The sequence below is a fragment of the Tachyglossus aculeatus genome, chromosome 6 (genome assembly GCF_015852505.1).
Source record: "Tachyglossus aculeatus isolate mTacAcu1 chromosome 6, mTacAcu1.pri, whole genome shotgun sequence".
Taxonomy (NCBI): domain Eukaryota; kingdom Metazoa; phylum Chordata; class Mammalia; order Monotremata; family Tachyglossidae; genus Tachyglossus; species Tachyglossus aculeatus.
This window is the reverse complement of record NC_052071.1, coordinates 33,308,595-33,327,060: the sequence shown is the minus strand read 5'-3', so window position 1 is coordinate 33,327,060 and position 18,466 is coordinate 33,308,595. Positions and strand designations below refer to the sequence as shown.

The following is an 18,466-nucleotide window of genomic DNA, read 5'->3' as shown; positions in this document are numbered from 1 at the left end:
TTCTCTCACAAACCACTTGGATTAGGTTTCAGTGATTGGCAAAATTTATAATTTATGGGACCAAGGATCATGGCCCGGATTTACGCTGCTTGCTACAGTCAAAAATAAGCATTCTAAGCAGGTACTATACTGAATATGAATACATAAGGCACATAGACTGTGTCAAATCAATTTTACATAATACTGTTATTTGGCTATAATTCAGGCTCCAGGTATTCTACAACAATTACCATAACTTTCCCTGTTAATGTTAATTTTCATGCCCTCGAAAATTACTCATTCATTCTTTCCTTGCCTTGACTGCCTTGATCAAGGGCAAAAACCACAATGTAATCGGGAGAAATAGGAATGACAGCCATGTAAAGCCTTGTTTTAGATTAAATATGGTTTGTGTAGACTTCACCTTGTAACCTACCCAGCACTTAGAACAGTGCTTTGCACATAGTAAGCATTTAATAAATGCCATCATCATCATCACTTCATGAACTCATGGTATTCTTGCAATGGCAAAAGGGAATGCCACAAGGGCAAACCAGGGCGGGCAACTGGAAATGGCCAGGAATGGAGAAGCAGCATGGCCTAGCAGATTGAGCATGGGGCTGGGAGTCAGAAGGACCTAGGTTCTAATCTCAGCTCTGTCACTTGCCTGCTGTGTAACCTTGAGCATGTCATTCAACTTCTCAGGGCCTCAGTTACCTCATCTGTAAAATGAGGATTAAGACTGTGAGTCTCATGAGGAACATGGGCTATGTCCATCCTGATTAGCTTGTATCTACCCCAGCTCTTAGTACAGTGCCTGGCACACAGTAAGCCCGTAACAAATACCGTAAAAAAAAGAGAAAGGGCAATTGCAAGGTCACAGAATACTAATGTTTTCAACCTGATTTCCAGGGTAGCCGAAACAGTATACAGAATTCCAAATGTGGGCACTGACACATGCTGGGGAACACTCTTGTCGGTAAGGGGAAAATGTTCTAAACTAAAATGATCAAGAACGTATTTGTGGTTCTCTAACAGAAGCACCCAATAAAAATAATGGGGAATTTTCTCCAGTGCTAGTGTAAGAAAAAGATACCATTAAATAAAAACTCTGCCTCAGGAACTTTGTGTTTACTAAACCACTCTGATTTCCACATAAAAAGATGAAGACAAGTTGATAACAACTTGCCTGGAAGCCTGAATAGAAAATACACTAGAAAAACTAACCATCATTCAAGATTGTCTATGGAAAGGAATGTGCAGAAAAAGCTGTAGCAGAGTACTTTAAAATAACTGTAATAAAATTTACATTTCCCCAAACCCCTCTAAATAATTAAAACCACCAATTTTGAAAACACTTTATCCATTTCAGACAATGTAACTCTAGAGAACCAGGTGAATAACAGATTTATTTAATTTTGTATTTGCAGAGGGCATCTCTGAGTTAATCAAGTTTTCCTTGATCTCTGATTTTGACTATGAATTTTACAATTTCAGATTTTTAGCCATGAATTAAAATCAACCTAAAAGGAATAAAAGTTTTTACTAAACTAACATTTTAATTATCCTCTACATTTAAATTACCACCTCAGCCCCTGCCAACAACAACAACAAAAAAAGAAGCAAACCACAGGATATTTGGGGGAGGGATGATTTAAGCAGAAAAAAAGTAAAAAAGCCTGACTAAACACTGCTGCAGTAAAGTACCAAATTTCTAATTATAGCTTTTTAGGAGTGGGTGTGGGCACAAACCTTGCCTTGTCAGTATTAACTGAAACCATGAAAGGCCAACTTGCTTTGGCAAGGAGCTATTAATTTTCATGGTGCATACTACCACTATTGCATTTTGGAAAGATCTCAATGTATTTCTCCCTTGGAGGCACAACTGCACAAATAGCAGGCCAATAAGCAAAGTATTCTGAACCATGACTAGTAAAGATGGAACAGCACAAGCACCTATAGCATATACGTATTCTTAGACCATGTGTTACTAATTAAGGATAAATTTCTGAAGGTTATGAATGGCAAAATATCAAATTCTGAACCAGCTTAAGTCACTCTTTTTTTTTAAGGAGGACTGAACCCAAAGGTAATAGATTATTTTCAGTTGAAAAGTTAAAATTGTTACCAAAGGCTAACAGGAAGCATCTGCTTTTGGTAACAATTTTAAGTTTGCTAATTTTACTGCCTTTCAAAGGGCTCAATATAATCAAATCACTACTAGATCTAAATTTTCCTCTCACACTTCATTTCAGAGCTGGATACATAAAAGATAATGTTCCCTGTCATCAGGAAAGTAGAAAGAATTAAAATCAGTTTACCATTGTTAATAGCCCCTAGTTAACTTTTCTTTGGCTCCTGAATGTTCTTTGACAGCCCTTATTTGTGGTTTATCAGTATATAGCTCATCAGTATGTCATTTTACTTGCATAGGGAAAAAACATTCACATGCTTGCACTTGCTCACAATCCTCTTATCTAGGCCTATCCTAGGCACTAATCTGCATCAAAAAAGGCATCAAATTTCTTTTTAAAAATGTGCAGTTAATATTTTCTGAAATGATGCAATATAATCTTCTGTCCAAGGGTCATCTCCTCCTATTTTGCCATTTACATACCAAATTAAAATCACACATGCTTTCTTGGGGCACTTAGAAATTATTTAAATGGCACAGAAAAAGCTCAACCTTGGTTTTTATGCAACTTGTGATTTAGAAGCTTCTGAAACTGATCTGATTACCAGGGCTCTTCGACAACTTCACCTACATCATGGCAGGCAACTCAATTAAAGACTCAGAAGATTCAGCAATGTCACTTCCCTATGATTAAAAAAAATGATCATTTTCCATATAAAATTTTTGTGACAAATGCAATTTTATTCTCAACTAAAGAACTCACTGTCAAAGAATAAGCTTTGACAAAATTAATTCCCCAACACTGTACATCGCATTAACTCAACAGTCACCTTTAGCACTTATTGTGGGAAGAGAACATGTCAACCATTTCTGTTGTACTGTACTCTAAGTGCACAGTAAGCACTCAACAAATACTACTGATTAATTATGTACTTATACCTCTTTTCAGCACTTGTGTACTGCTAAGGCTCTTACCTTAACCAGGGAGTGATTCAGGAAGAGAAACCAGCACCCACAGGTGAGTCATCTACTGGAAACAAACTTAGTTCTCTGTCTCCTTCTGCCCTATAGTAAAGCAACCCACAAGCTGCAACTCTCCATCATCCTCCCCTTTCTCTCCCAAATGAGGGAAGTGTTTCAGTTAACATGGGCAGAGCAAATAATCCAGATGTATGTTCTACACTACATTCATTTAAGGCAGACCTCGATTATTTCAGTTCTCTTTAAGTAACATATATGAGGAAGGGTATGAAGCATTTTTGTTGGTAAAATCTAGGGGGTTGTGCCTAATCTTCACCGAAAAATTTGTCTCTGCCTGCTCTCCAAGACTGTTTCCTGATCTCAACTACTGGCCCATGTATAAACCAGGCACTTTACAGCAGTAGTGAAAAATCTCTCCCAGTACCTTGGGCTGAAACCTGAGGAAAATCTAGACATAGGTCGTATTTTTCTACAGAATTTCAAAATCATTCTTTTCCTCCCTTACCCATTCCTACTAAAACTCAGAAGTGGCATCTGTTGACTATATTCCTTAGGAATTCCCACACTGCAGCACTAAATGGTGGGTTTGGAAAACCCAAATTCTTCATTTTATATTTTCTGGTGATCAAGCTGTGGTCTGATCTCCCTCCACCTCTGCCGATACTCTACTTCTACTACAGCGTTTCCTCCCCTCGCCCCAGAGCTGCTTCCCTTTTGTCCCTGGGCCTTACTCTGTTGGTACTGATCTCCCAAAGAAATTGCCGCTGTGACAGAGACTGGTCACCAGGGTCCCCCAATCTGGTCTTGCCCTGGCAGTGAGTGGATTCAGACTCCAGTCAGAGGCCAAAAGAAGACACAAAGATTCCATCCTGCAGCTTGAGCAATGCCTGGAGCAAAAGCATGTTCACCCAGAAGCACCTGGGCAGGGGAGTCAATGGGTGAGGAGTGCAGGGTAATCAAAGGGCATCCCAGCTCTGTCCCTCACCTGCTGTTTGACCTTGGGAAAGTCACTTAACTTTTCCGTGCCTCAGTTTTCCATTTATTAAATGGGAATTAAATACCTGTTATTTCTCCTACTTAGTCTGTGAGACCCACATGGGACCGGGAGTGATTCGGACTTGATTATCTTGCAACTGTTCTAGTGTTTTAGTACAGTGCTTCATACACAGTAAGTGCTGAACAAATACTACAATTATTATTCTCATCACCCTCCTTTCAGTCATCAGCCCCAGGAATTAGGTTCCTTTTGATAAAGGAGTATATATTACGAAAGTTAGCTTACCACGGATACTTTGTTAACTACATCTCTTGCTACCGCCAGGCCTTGTGCAAAAGTGCGGGCGGCCACAAATGCCCTGGTCACTTGCAGTTTTAATTTTCGAGGGACATCCCCAAATGGCTTCAACTGCTCCGTATACTTGCTCACGCATTCAAGATATTCATCAGTGAAATGGTATTGTGGGTTCACCAGTCGAAACATACGTTCCAGAAGTCGTGCCCAAAAGTCATTTAGCATTTCTTCCAGGTTCACATTTCCTCCCACGTAATATCGCTTCAATTCTACGAAGAGATCCTTAAATAGCTCTGAATTTTGCATGTATAAGCGACCATATGTCCGTACAAACATGTCGTTCAGGGACTTCTCTGCATTTTCAAGTAGTTCTTTGAAGAATTCTGGAAAAAAGTGATGGTTTGCAGTGATTAAACAGCCATAGTCTTCTTAAATACTGTTTCTCATGTAATTCACCATACTGAAAACTGAGCAAAGGTTTAAAAAACCCCCACTTTCACAACAGAATCTGACTGGGATGTTACGTAATGAATAGAGTTTTCCTTTGGCAATTTTGAATCTTTCATGGTTCATTAATGAAAAGGATCTCAAGTCGTGAACAGCTTTATCTTGGCTTAGGTGACAAAGGCTAAAACAGAAAGCAATAAAAACAGAAAACAGCATTTTTCTCAGGAGTTATTTCAGAAAACAATATGAGCAAGTAAAATAAAAATTAAAATGGGTACCAGGATAGTCTACAGGTTATCATCAGGAAACAGTTTGCTATAACTGAATTTATATGAAGCCAGCTTGTGCCTAACTCTTTTCTCAATACCATATATTGGGTAAAATGTTTTATTAGATATAATGTTTTATTTGTGCACACACACAAAGATGACCAGACCCCTTATCTGTTTTCAGAGCACATATTGTGGAACGAAGAGGTGGTTAAGAGTTAAACCAACCATTTAAAGTTGTTATAGAATTTCATCATTGTATAAATAAGGCTCCCGGCTATCAAATTCGTAAGTAGGACCCCATTAAATTACTTAGAAAATATGACTACCAAAATCTATAAAAATTAAAGAAATACAAAGTAAATTCAAAGTATGAATATCAGCAGTTGTTATATCTGGAAAAACCAAATCTGAAGATGAGAGACTAGTTTACAACTTTTTTCTGAAACAAGATTGAATTCATCATCTGACAAAGACAAATGACTGATTTTGAACACATGTTCTACTTGTAATAAATAAAAATTAACTTACCGCATAAGAGACAAACCAATTATTGTTTAACCTGGCTACCATGTAATACTACTGTAAATTCCAAAACAGAATTAAGTGCAAAGACTCAATGATATGACATTATATTCTGAAAATTAATAGGAAAACCCACCGTTGTTCAAAGCTCCTGGGTGAGTTCTAGCCATTTCTACCCATATTTGTGTATGAAAAACACTAGGAGGCTTGTTTCTCAATGTATACCATTTAATGTTTAAATGTTCTGATTTTTGATCTGGGTTCTCATGACTCACATTCAATAAATACTTTTTAATAAAATGGGTCTGTGCATTTAATTCTCAAGGGGATGATGCTTGGAGCCTTGAAGCTGTTGGGAAAAAAACATCTTTGGCCCTGTTTGAATTTAAACCTTGTTAAAATGTATAAAGTATGTTGAAGTTCATACTTTTAGGCTTCAAAGTGCTCCAGTACAAACAACAGCTTTAGTACAGAGAAAGTTTTCTGGAAAAAGTGAAACATTCTTAGAGTTCCTGATTAAAGTCATGGGGCTCGGGGGTTTACTTAGCTATATATAATGCAACCTCTTAGGAGTACAAGAGAAATGATCCAGTGAAGAAGAGATTGATTTCAAAACCTAAATGTCCTCTGTTCAGTATCAGCACGAACCTCTACTTTAGTTCCCATGACTGGCATTTCCTGTCAAAGGAGATTTTTCTAGTTTAGTTTATACTTTAGAGATTAGTTGGTGGTATATATTAATTTCTAATACACTTAATCACCTTGAAAGCTTACTTCCGTTCCTTCAATTTTTTCAGGCCCTTTAATTTAGGGTCCAGAGAGATCACACATTTATATGCCTTCGGAATGGGCTCACAGCTCGTAAATGTAATGAGAATTTCCATGAAACTGATTTTTAATTACATGTGTCCCCATCCAGAAAACATTTTAAGATATACAATCCCATTACGTAACTTTTCCCTATACTCCACTCACCGTAATTCAAGTGTTAATCTTCCAAATGCTCAAAGGGAGTAGAAAAACAAACTTCTAAGTGCATCCATATTAACAGAGTGTCAGAACACCCAGCAAGTTTAAAGAATCTGTATATCTTACAAATGTTTAAGTTCGGTGAAAAATCAGGTTTCTTTGGTTCATGCCTGGGACATGCATTATCAGTGGTCTCAGGCTATCTACAAAAATGGGGATCACCACTGATGCTGCCCCCCTCTGCTTCACAGCAGAAGCGGTGTGGCAAGAGAAATGGCGTGGCTTAGTGGTAAGAACACGGGCTTGGGAGTCAGAGGTCATGGGTTCTAATCCCAGCTCCCTCACATGTCAGCTGTGTGACTTTGGGCAAGTCACTTCACTTCTCTGTGCCTCAGTTACATCATCTGTAAAATGGGGATTAAGACTGTGAGCCCCACGTGGGACACAACCTGATTACCTTGTATTTACCCCAGTGCTTAGAACAGTGCTTGGCACATAGTAAGTGCTTAACAGATAATATTTGAGCCCCCTCCTTCCTCTCCCCCTCCTCCCCCTCCCTATCCCCCGGCCCTACCTCATTCCCCTCCCCACAGCACCTGTATATATGTCTGTACAGATTTGTTACTCTATTTATTTTACTTGTACATATTTACTATTCTATTTATTTTATTTTGTTAATATGTGTTGTTTTGTTGTCTGTCTCCCTCTTCTAGACTGTGAACCCGGTATTGGGTAGGGACCGTCTATATGTTACCAACTTGTACTTCCCAAGCGCTTAGTACAGTGCTCTGCACACAGTAAGCGCTCAATAAATACGATTGAATGAATGAATGAAGCACAATGGAGCTATAATTGAAGACCTACTCCTGGTCAAAAGGCCAAGATTTTGTTGAACCCAGTTGATCTTCATAAACCTGTTACATTGTTTTGTCAGAAACTTAATGTCTAGTACAGTGCTGCATACTTTTATATATCATCAAATACACAACTGATGAAAACACCTAATTTGTGTGGTGCCTTTATTCCTAACAGCCCTCCGTGGTGGAAAGTAGTTACCCAGCCCAACTACTATGGACTTCCTAATATTTCAGAGATACCCTAATTGAGCTAGGGGGGTGGGGTAAGAGGGAGACATAAAACAGGCATTCCTCACAAAAAGGGGAATGAAGATATACCCAACTGTTCACAAACAGGAAGGGTGCATACTGGAAAGAGCAAGATGTAACTATTTAGAGACCTTGGGGCATATAGAAAACTAAAAAACATTTCAGGGTTTTTAGCAGTTTATTTTCCAATGGAAACTTAATGGACCTCATTACACCCTAGTTTTTGTTCAAATTTACCATGCAGTGCATTAGAATAAATAACAAATAAAATGTGCTTCTTTCCATAACTTTGGCCTTTGAGAAACGGGTTGAGCTTCTCACCTCACACCAAAAGTTCCTGGATTAAAAGGCATCCAAAAGCTACCCAGTTTTGTCATGGTCTTAAAAACAGCCCTCAAAGTCAATTTGGTAAATTGACATTCTCAATTTTGAAAAACAAAGAACTGTTAAATGATTAATGAACTAGGACAGATTCTACAATTAAATTGTGAACTTGATAAGTAGAAGCTTCTATTCAATTTCAATTGTGTGCGTTGCACTATAAATTAACACCTTTTGGTTGTACTAAAAGTTTACTTATTCTCCTCAAAGGATGTGTACAAACAAGATTACTTTTCTGCTTAACAGCATTGTAAAAAACACGTTTTACAGCATGGTACAAATAATCTGTTCTCATGAAATTATCACCACCTAAATTCATGTAAACTCTAAACACATACATTTCATAGATGATAAATCAATACCTTTCTGCTCTTAAAGGAACTCAAAATGTTTAAAGATCAGGGACTTTACATTCTCAGCCTGAAATGAATTATTCAGAAACAATAAGAACCTAAATCTCTTAAAAGATTTGGAAAAACCAAGAATGGAACACTTTAAAGATAGGAATCAAAGTAAACAATCTGTGATGAGAGAAACAAAGCAACATTTGTTTCTCAGTCCACACATGCTATCTCCCTACCCTCAAGATCTGATTGTAGGTTTGAAGTTAATGAAGACTTTAAAAGGCAGGGCTGTTGTTTCTTATCTCAAAATTAGAAATCTAAATCTGTGCTCATCATTTCCAAGTACTACAACTGTTGTTAAAAATCAGTTAGTGAAAACTAAGAGTACAGTAGCTGAATATCAGGTGTCTACTTGAGAGTTCAATCATATTTATTGAGCGCTTAGTGTGTGCACAGCACTGTACTACATGCTTACGGCTTCAAGGTATACTAGTATAGCTGCTGCCCAAGAAGCAGTTGGAAGTTCAACCCAACTACCAAAAAAAAAACCCCACATACTAAGATGCAGGGTTAAAAACAACAGACAAATTCAATAATTCTGTTTAAATCAGCACACAATTTGTTATGCATAGTTGAAAAACAAAAAAGCAATATGGCGTAGTGAAATGGGCATGGACCTGGGAGTTAGAGGACCTGGGGTCTAATATATGTTGCCAACTTGTACTTCCCAAGCGCTTAGTACAGTGCTCTGCACACAGTAAGCGCTCAATAAATACGATTGATTGATTGATTGATCTCTGCTCTGCCACTTCACTGTTGTGTGACCATAGGCAAGTCACGACTTCTCTTGCATCTCAGCTTCCTCATCTACAAAATGGAGATTATTTAAATACCTAATCTCCCTCCCACCTTAAAACGTGAGCCCCATTTGGGTCAGGGATTGGGTCCAACCTGATTATCTTGTATCTATCCTGGGGCTTGGCACATAATAAGTGTACAATAATAATACTACTTACTACATAGTTAAGTGTACAATACTACTACTCCTAATAATAATAATGGTACTTGGTTAGGGCTTACTTTGTGCCAAGCACTGTACTATGCCCTGGACTAGAAACAAAATCTGGTACAAGATGTGGTATTTAACAAAAAACATTATAACATTTTGCTTTTATTCATTCTCCAAAATATCACTGGACACACAAAGACTTCGTAAATGAATAACAAATTATTAGTATGGCATTTTAAGACAATAAATTCAATCATATTTACTGAGCGCCTCCCGTGTGCAAAGCACTGTACTAAGCGCTTGATTTTACAGTTGAGTCAAGTTCTACTAAAGGATTCCATTCTATTTGGGCATTAAAAGTTATATATTTCACACACAAGTGCACTTAACATAAGACAGTTTTCTCTGATTTTAAAAATACATACTATATGTATGTTGTGACAATCTCTCTGACCACTGATGACTTAATCTTAAACCGAACCCAATACATTAGAAGCGTATGTTTAATGGATTGACGATACTCTTTTTTATTTTCCTTAAATGCATTTTACCCTGCTAGTTTTTGTGGGTGTTTAAGCATTTTTAAATAAATGTCTCTAATTCCTAGATTTAACAGAAGACTGGTAGTAAACTACTAACTTCTCCCATTTCAAACACTTCATTGAAGTTCTTCCCCTGCTCTAAACTAGGCTTCACCGAGATAAGAATCCTTTGGTGTCCCACTTACAGCAAGAAAACCCAGGTGTTTACTAGCCTACTCCAGTGATAATTAAAGTATGCTAATTGGCAGTGCCACAACATAGAGCAACAATAGACAAGGAAGAAATCTCCCACAGGGAGCCAGCAGGGGGAGTAGCTGGCTATTACAATTTCCTTCAGTATATTTCCTTGTTCAATGGCGTAGGGAGGAGTGGATGTGGAAGTGGGTCCTGTGAAACAGGGAAAAGGGTGAGAAGAGAAAGTAAAGAAAATTTATAACATGAAAATTATGTGAAATTAGGACTGCCCAATCTGTGGTGGCATTTGTAAATACACAAATTTTAAATGCTCATTTTCATGCAGATACAAAGGACTCCCAATTCTCCACACAATTCTCTCTGAGGAAAATCCTAATAGATACCACTCCGTTAACGAAAAAAGAAAGACATCGGGTTCCACCCTCCAGCTGGCTCTACATGAAGGTGCACAAGGTTACTTCTTGACAGATAGTCATTTGGAAAAGATATAAGGAAAGATGCAAATATACATCAGCTTCTCTACTTTGTAGTTCTGCACAGAGTTCCTCTTTTCAGGTATCAGGCAGCAGTGGATATCTGGCCAAGCAACTCTAACTTCTGGAGAAGTGATGTGATATATTTGTGTGTAGTGATGTATGGTCTGGCTGCTCTATGCCTTTTTGCCTGTTAGTTTTAATGTCTTCTTTAACTGCCTCTACCACATTTGTAATTTACACCAGGGAGAAACGATCCAGAGTTTCATAATCGTTTTCCTGATGTGCTGAGAAACCCAAGAACTCAATACTAACATACTTATTGAATATGAAATCCGGATGGGAAGGGCAAGACAAAATTGTTTGCCCTACTTTCAAGCATATGTTAGCATTTACTGGTACAACTTCACTGCATAGCTTTAAAAATGAAATGCTTAAATCTTAACAGTTTTGCTACAAAAGCAATGATGGTAAGGTGTTTTGGAAGTTTGACCCAGAGACCATTTTCCTAAGGAAAAAGGGTTGGGCCTCTAGTACCCCAACACCCCAAACCCTTGTGACTTTTATTTATGTGCTGCCCTCTCATTCACTTTGAATACAGGACAGACTCTCTAGGTATCTAGCTTGTATGGAGGTCCTAAAGAAAATGGAAGAAGAAGGAGATCCTCAAAGGACTGCTCACTTACCACAAGCCTAGGGATCAGGCATCAGGCACTGTTCCTCAACTTCATCCTCAAGAAGTCTAAGATGATGGACTCATTCCCCCTGAAGATGAGGGGCTCCCACATGGAAGCATTTCAGAAGCCTCATTGTCCCGAACACTCTCCAATCAATCAATCAATCGTATTTATTGAGCGCTTACTATGTGCAGAGCACTGTACTAAGCGCTTGGGAAGCACAAATTGGCAACATATAGAGACAGTCCCTACCCAACAGTGGGCTCACAGTCTAAAAGGGGGAGACAGAGAACAAAACCAAACATACTAACAAAATAAAATAAATAGAATAGATATGTACAAATAAAATAAATAAATAAATAGAGTAATGGAGTAGAGTAATGGAGGGCCTTCTCCATACACCAAGGGGGGAGTGTATGCAGCATAGAGTTGCTCCAGTCTTTCTTTTGAGGTTTCCAGCAGCAGTGGACATCTGGCCAAGCAACTCTAACTTCAGGAGAAGTGATGTGATGTGTTTGTGTGTAGTGATGTATGATCTGCCTATTCTATGCCTTTTTGCTATGGTCCACACAGTAGATCCTATTCCTCTGCTTGTGAGGATTCTTGCACATCAATGGGTTGTTGATGGGTGTATACCATCTTTTTATTATTTTTTTTCCTCTCTGAAACTATCCATAAATTGATGGCATGCCCTGGCCCGATAGGTGTTCCTCATCAAATGCTGCATCTTTGAGGGTGGAGAAGCAGTGTGGCTTAGTGGAAAGAGCACAGGCTTGGGAGTCAAGAGGACATGCGCTCTAATACCGACTCCACCACTTGTCTGCTGTGTGACCTTGGGCAAGCCATTTAACTTCTCAGTGTGTTACCTCATCTGAAAAATGGGGATTAAGACTGTGAGCCCCACATGGGACAACCTAATTACCCTGTATTTATCCCAGTGCTTAGAACAGTGCTTGGAACATAGTAAGCGCTTAACAAATACCATAATTATTATTATTATTTATTCTTTAAGGGAATTTGTTTAAGCACAACTGGGCCTGGTGCCCCATCTTGACAGACACTATGCCTTGGCGAGTAGATCCTTTAGTACCCACAGGATTTGTGTGTCAATCTGTTTTTGACAGTTGATCACACTGTTGGGAATACATCCCTGAGGAAGACCTTGGAGGTTGCGGTGGAGAGCAGAGTAAAAATTCACAGTGAATTCCTGAAAGCAGCACTGCACCTCCACTGCACCTACTAGGGTCTTCAGGATTTTGCTCTGTTCTAGCTTATTGGGTAAGGCTTTACTCATTTTGACCCATCCTCTTAGAAAAGGCAGTTTAAAAAATAAACAAACTGGTTTATGAGTCTCCCTAATACAATCATTCATTCAATCGTATTTATTGAGCACTTACTGTGTGCAGAGCACTGTACTAAGTGCTTGGGAAGTACAAGTTGGCCTTAAGAGACAAACCATTAAGCATCTTCTTAGCTACTTCTTTTTTCACCTACGTACATTTTACATCTTCAAGTGGTCCCTTCTCATTTCCTAGGTGAATTCATGTATGATAGATCTGAAGAACCTTTTAACAACTGTGACATCCCATGCAAAGGATTCCTCATATCCTTTTTGACCTGTCTTATTTCCTGTTTGCACCTGACCTGCAACTCTTTATGACCTACCCTGCCCTTCCTAATTAAGTGAGCTGTTGAAAAGAGAATGACTTGTTTTTTCTTTTACTTGGGATAAATCAATTTTCTTTAAACAACACATTCTTGTAATGGTTCCTTTTAAGACTCCATATGTAGAAAAACTTTGTATGGGCAACACACAAATATAAAATTGAGACAGTATTGAGCAACAAAACATTTTAAAGCTTATAAATAAATAGTACTCATTTAATTACATGTTTTAAGACTGCTTTTCTCCTTGGGCACAGTACAGTGAGCAATAAGGAGGAGTGCAAACTACAAACTCCTTGAGTGAGCTGACTAGACCCACTGCCTCCATGTCCTCTCCTCTCAATTATTTCCTTGGTCTCCTCCAATCTGATTTCCACCCACTTCACTCCACTGAAACTGCACTCTTTAAGGTAAATGATCTTCTTGCCAAATCCAATGGCCACTATGCCATCCAAATCTTCCACTACCCACCTGCTGCTTTCAATACTGTGGACCATTCCCTTCTCCTAGGAACATTACCTAACCTTGGCTTCACACTAAAACTGTCCTCTCTTGGTTCTCCTCCTATATCTTATCTCTAATTACTCCTTCTAAACCTTTCTCAATCATTCATTCGTTCACTCATTTGTATTTATTGAGAGCTTACTGTGTGCAGAGCACTGTATTACGTGCTTGGAAAAAGTCTCCCATCCTCTGACAATGGGGGTCCCTCAAGGCTCAGTTTTTGGTCCCCTTCTATTCTCCATCTTACACCCACTCCCTTGGAGAACTCAGTCCCATGGCTTCAACTAATAATAATAATAATGATGGTATTTGGTAAGCACTTACTACATGCTAAACACTGTTGTAAGCACGGGTTACACAGTAATCAGATTGTCCCACGTGGGGCTCACAGTCTTAATCCCCTTTTTACAGATGAGATAACAGAAGCTCAGAGAAGTGAAGTGACTTGCTCAAGGTCACACGGCAGACAAGTGGTGGATAGGGGATTAGATCCTAGAACCTCTGGCACTCATGCCAGTGCTCTTTCCTTTAGACCACACTGTTTCACTCTCAAACAGAATTCCTCATCTTTCAAACCAAATCCTCTCTTCCCCCTGACTTTCCTATCACTGAAGATAGCACCACCATCCTCCCCATCTCACGAGCCCATAACGTTGGCCTTATCCTAGACTCGTTTCTATCAAACAACCCACACTTTCAATCTGTCATGAAATCCTGTCAGTTTTACCTTCACAACATCACTAAAAGCAGTGTGGCTCAGTGGAAAGAGCCCGGGCTTTGGAGTCAGAGGGCATGGGTTCAAATCCTGGCTCCGCCACTTGTCAGCTTTGTGACTTTGGGCAAATTACTTAACTTCTCTGGGCCTCAGTTACCTCATCTGGAAAATGGGGATTAAGACTGTGAGCACCCCCGGGACAACCTAATCACCTTGTAACCTCCCCAGCGCTTAGAACAGTGCTTTGCACATAGTAAGCACTTAATAAATGCCGTTATTATTATTAGTATCCCTTTTCTCTCCACCCAAACTGCTATCATGCTGATCTAAAGCATTCATTATTTCCCACCTTGACTACTGCATCAGCCTCCTCTCTGACCACCCTGCATCCTATCTTCCTCCCTTCCAGTCTATACTTCAGTCTGCTGCCTGGATCATTTTTCTGAAAAACTGTTCAGTCTATGTCTCCCCACTCAAGAACCTCTGGTGGATGCCCATCCACCTCTGCATCAAACAGAAATTCCTCTCCACTCACTTTAAGGCTCTCAATCCACTCTATCCCGTCTATCTGGTCCCGTGGATTTCTGAATGAGAGGGCAGCACATAAATATTGAGCTTTCCTCAACCCTCCCAGCAGGGTGATCCCACTGAACAATAAGGGTTTGAGGTGTAAATAAATCAGGTCAGACACAGTTTGTGTCCTACATGGGGCTCACAGCTTAAGCGGGAGGGAGAGCAGGTAAATGAATTATCAGTTTACAGTTGAAGAAACTGAGGCACAGAGACATTAAGTGACTTGCCCAAGGTCATACGGTGGGTAAGTGACAGAGACAGGTTTAGAACCCTGGTCCTCTGACTCCCCAGTCTGTGCTTTCTTCACTAGGCCAGACTGCAAGCAGCTGATTGACTGATAACCAACTTGTGACACTGGCCTGTCATCTCACAGTGTGTACTATTTGGAAGTGAATAACTAGAAACGGTATGGATGGTTCAGTCCATTCATCACTACAAGACAAATCAAGGGCTTGCCCAGCTAAAAGAGAGATAGGATATTCCTTGTCTCCTTCCCTTTTCTTCCCCTACCAAATTTTAGAGTCCCACCCAATTTGGTCTCCTCGTTGCTGAAGAAGCATCTTGCAGCAGCATCCTTGGTGCCTGAGTCCAATTTAGGAATTTACAAGCCAACTGTTTTGGACAAAAGTCTAGAGGGTATGCCCTATTGTCTTTTCATGGATTCAGTGCAGAAAAGGTTGTCTTTCAATGACACTTATTCACACATGGACCAAGTTTCACTGTGAGCAGCTGAGAAGCAGCATGGTCTAGTAGATGGAACATAGGCCTGGAAAGTCATAGGACCTGGGTTCTAATGCTGACTCTGACACTTGGCTGCTGTGTGACCATAGCTAAGTAACTTAACTTTTCTGGCCTCAGTTTCCTCATCTGGGCATGTTACTCCCCTCCTCAAAAATCTCCAGTGGCTACCAGTCAACCTATGCATCAGGCAGAAACTCCTCACCCTCAGCTTCAAGGCTCTCCATCACCTCGCCCCCTCCTACCTCACCTCCCTTCTCTACTTCTACAGCCCAGCCTGCACCCTCCGCTCCTCTGCCGCTGACCTCCTCACTGTACCTCGTTCTTGCCTGTTCCACCGTCGATCCCCAGCCCTCGTCCTCCCCTGGCCTGGAATGCCTTCCCTCCCCAGATCTGCCAAGCTAGCTCTCTTCCTCCCTTCAAAGCCCTACTGAGAGCTCACCTCCTCCAGGAGGCCTTCCCAAACTGAGCCCCCTTTTTCCTCTTCTCCTCCCCATCCCCCCGGCCCTACCTCCTTCCCCTCTCCACTGCACCTGTATATATGTTTGTACAGATTACTCTATTTTACTTGTACATATTTACTATTCTATTTATTTTGTTAATGATGTGCATCTAGCTTTACTTCTGTTTATTCGGATGACTTGACACCTGTCCACGTTTTGTTTTGTTGTCTGCCTCCCCCTTCTAGACTGTGAGCCCACTGTTGGGTAGGGACCGTCTCTATATGTTGCCAACTTGTACTTCCCAAGCGCTTAGTACAGTGCTCTGCACACAGTAAGCGCTCAATAAATACGATTGAATGAATGAATGAATAAAATGCGGATAAAATGCCTGTTCTCTTCACTTCAAACTGTGAGCTCCAATCTGCTTATTTTGTATCTACACCACACAATAAGCGCTTAACAAATACCACAGTTATTATCATCTTCAAATGAAAATCATATAATTATGAACAAATATACACACAATTGTTGTACTTTCCCATGCACTTAGTATTGTGCTCTGTACAAAGTAAGTGCTCAATAAATATAATTGAATGAATGGCTGCCCTCCAGATCCCTGGACTGGGGCTTCATCTTATTGTCAGAGGTACCCCATCCATGTGTGAGTATCACATTTAAAGGGCTTTTGGAGAAAGGGATGGAGGGAACAGTCAAAAGAACTGGTGTGCATTTCAGTTTCAAAAGATACAAAATTAACAGCAGCCTAGATTAACCTTTGAGTACATAAATCAGCAGATAAAAAGAAGCTGGAACCGTTTGAGGATACTACAGAAGAGGCAAACCCTGTCAATTTGGTTTAACCACTCAAATGAGTCATTTTCACAGGTTTGCATTTTTTCCATTTAACTGGACCCCAGATACCAGAGTGGCTTTAAAAGATGGAAGTGAAAAGACCACTTCAACATGAAAAAATAAGTAAATGCACATGCATATAACTACCTACATCAGATACACACAAGGTGGTCTGTATTACCTCATATTTCCAATTGCACGTGTGTGTGTATAAGACTATATATAGTCTTATAATAATAACAATAATAATGATGGCATTAAGTGCTTACTATGTGCAAAGCACTGTTCTAAGCGCTGGGGTAGATACAAGGTAATGAAGTTGTCCCACATGGGGCTCACAGACTTAATTCCCATTTTCCAGATGAGGTAACTGAGGCCCAGAGAAGTTAAGTGACTTGCCAAAGTCACATAGCTGACAAGTGGCGGAGCCAGAATTTGAACCCATGACCTCTGACTCCAAAGCCTGGGCTTTTTCCACTGAGCCATGCTGCTGTGTATATCTAATGTGGGTAATTGTGAGTGTGTGTATATATATAAATCAAGAGTAGATTCAAATTCATCTTTTCAGAAATGTGAAGTTAGTTGGGAGTAAAGTGTTCACATAGTGTTAGAAAAGTGGTCTGTATTACCTCATATTTCCAGTTGCACATATATGTGTGTGTATGTACTTTACTCCCAACTAACTTCACATTTCTGAAAAGAAGAATTTGAACCTACTCTTGATTTAAACTCTTTCTAGATGGGGACAGAAAACAGGCTGAAGTCATGGGTCTGTCCATGCCAACTACTGCAGTTACAAGCTGGTGACAAGTAGAATGATCAGTGCAACCTGTTTCTTAAGAAATGGAATTGGGAGGAAACTATTTCTCCTCTCTCTTGCAAAAATATAAATAAAGCACTAAAAACAAAGACAAAACCTCCCTCAAATTAAGAAAAAAAAATGCTCAGTTTATTTGGTGAGCTTTTCGGAATGAGAATACCAATTTAAGACTATCACAATCTTCCTGAAATTAGCATACTTGAGTGGAACCAGTATTACAAGACAGCACAGAATCAAAAGTCCAAGTCCTCAAAAAATTTAAGCGAGATCTAAAAGAAATTAAACTACTAAAGCAAAAACTGCAGGCCTCTACTTGCAAGTTTCTACACCTAATGAGCGGTAGATAAATAACTAGGTTGTAAGCACCTGGAAGGAGAAAGCAATAGGCCTCATACAATTGGCATAGTGAATAACCTGCCCACATAACTACATTACAAAAATCAGCACTAGCTAATAGAACCAATGATAACAAAAAAATGAAGTAGGTTCTAAAAGAAATCAGACTGCAGGCAAGTTATTTTAAAAGAAGACATCATCATTACCTAGGCTACTGATTCTCACTTGTATCAACTGCATCCTTTCTACTACACCAAGTGAAAATAATGTTAGCCAATACACATTTTTAGAGACCTAAAGATTGTCCTGATGTATGATCTACACTTCATATTTTACCAATTTTGACTTACAGAACTACCTCCAATTTAAAATTAATGGCTGAACTAGCTTTCTAAAATGAAAAGGATGAGTATGCATCTTTTCTTAAAACAAATATTTTAAGCATCAATATTTCTTCATTTCTGTGGACTGAGGAATTAACAAGGTTCAATTCCCCTC

General features: G+C 39.5%; 1 protein-coding gene across 1 annotated transcript in view; it reads right to left on the bottom strand.

Moving 5' to 3' along the window:
- The window catches only part of GPC4 (glypican 4), a 103,196-nt gene that overhangs the window by 21,697 nt on the left and 63,033 nt on the right, over positions 1 to 18,466 (bottom strand). The window contains exon 3 of the mRNA XM_038747957.1: positions 4,377 to 4,768. Within this exon, the coding sequence (XP_038603885.1) occupies positions 4,377 to 4,768 (392 nt within the window). The remainder of the gene's footprint in view (positions 1 to 4,376; positions 4,769 to 18,466) is intronic.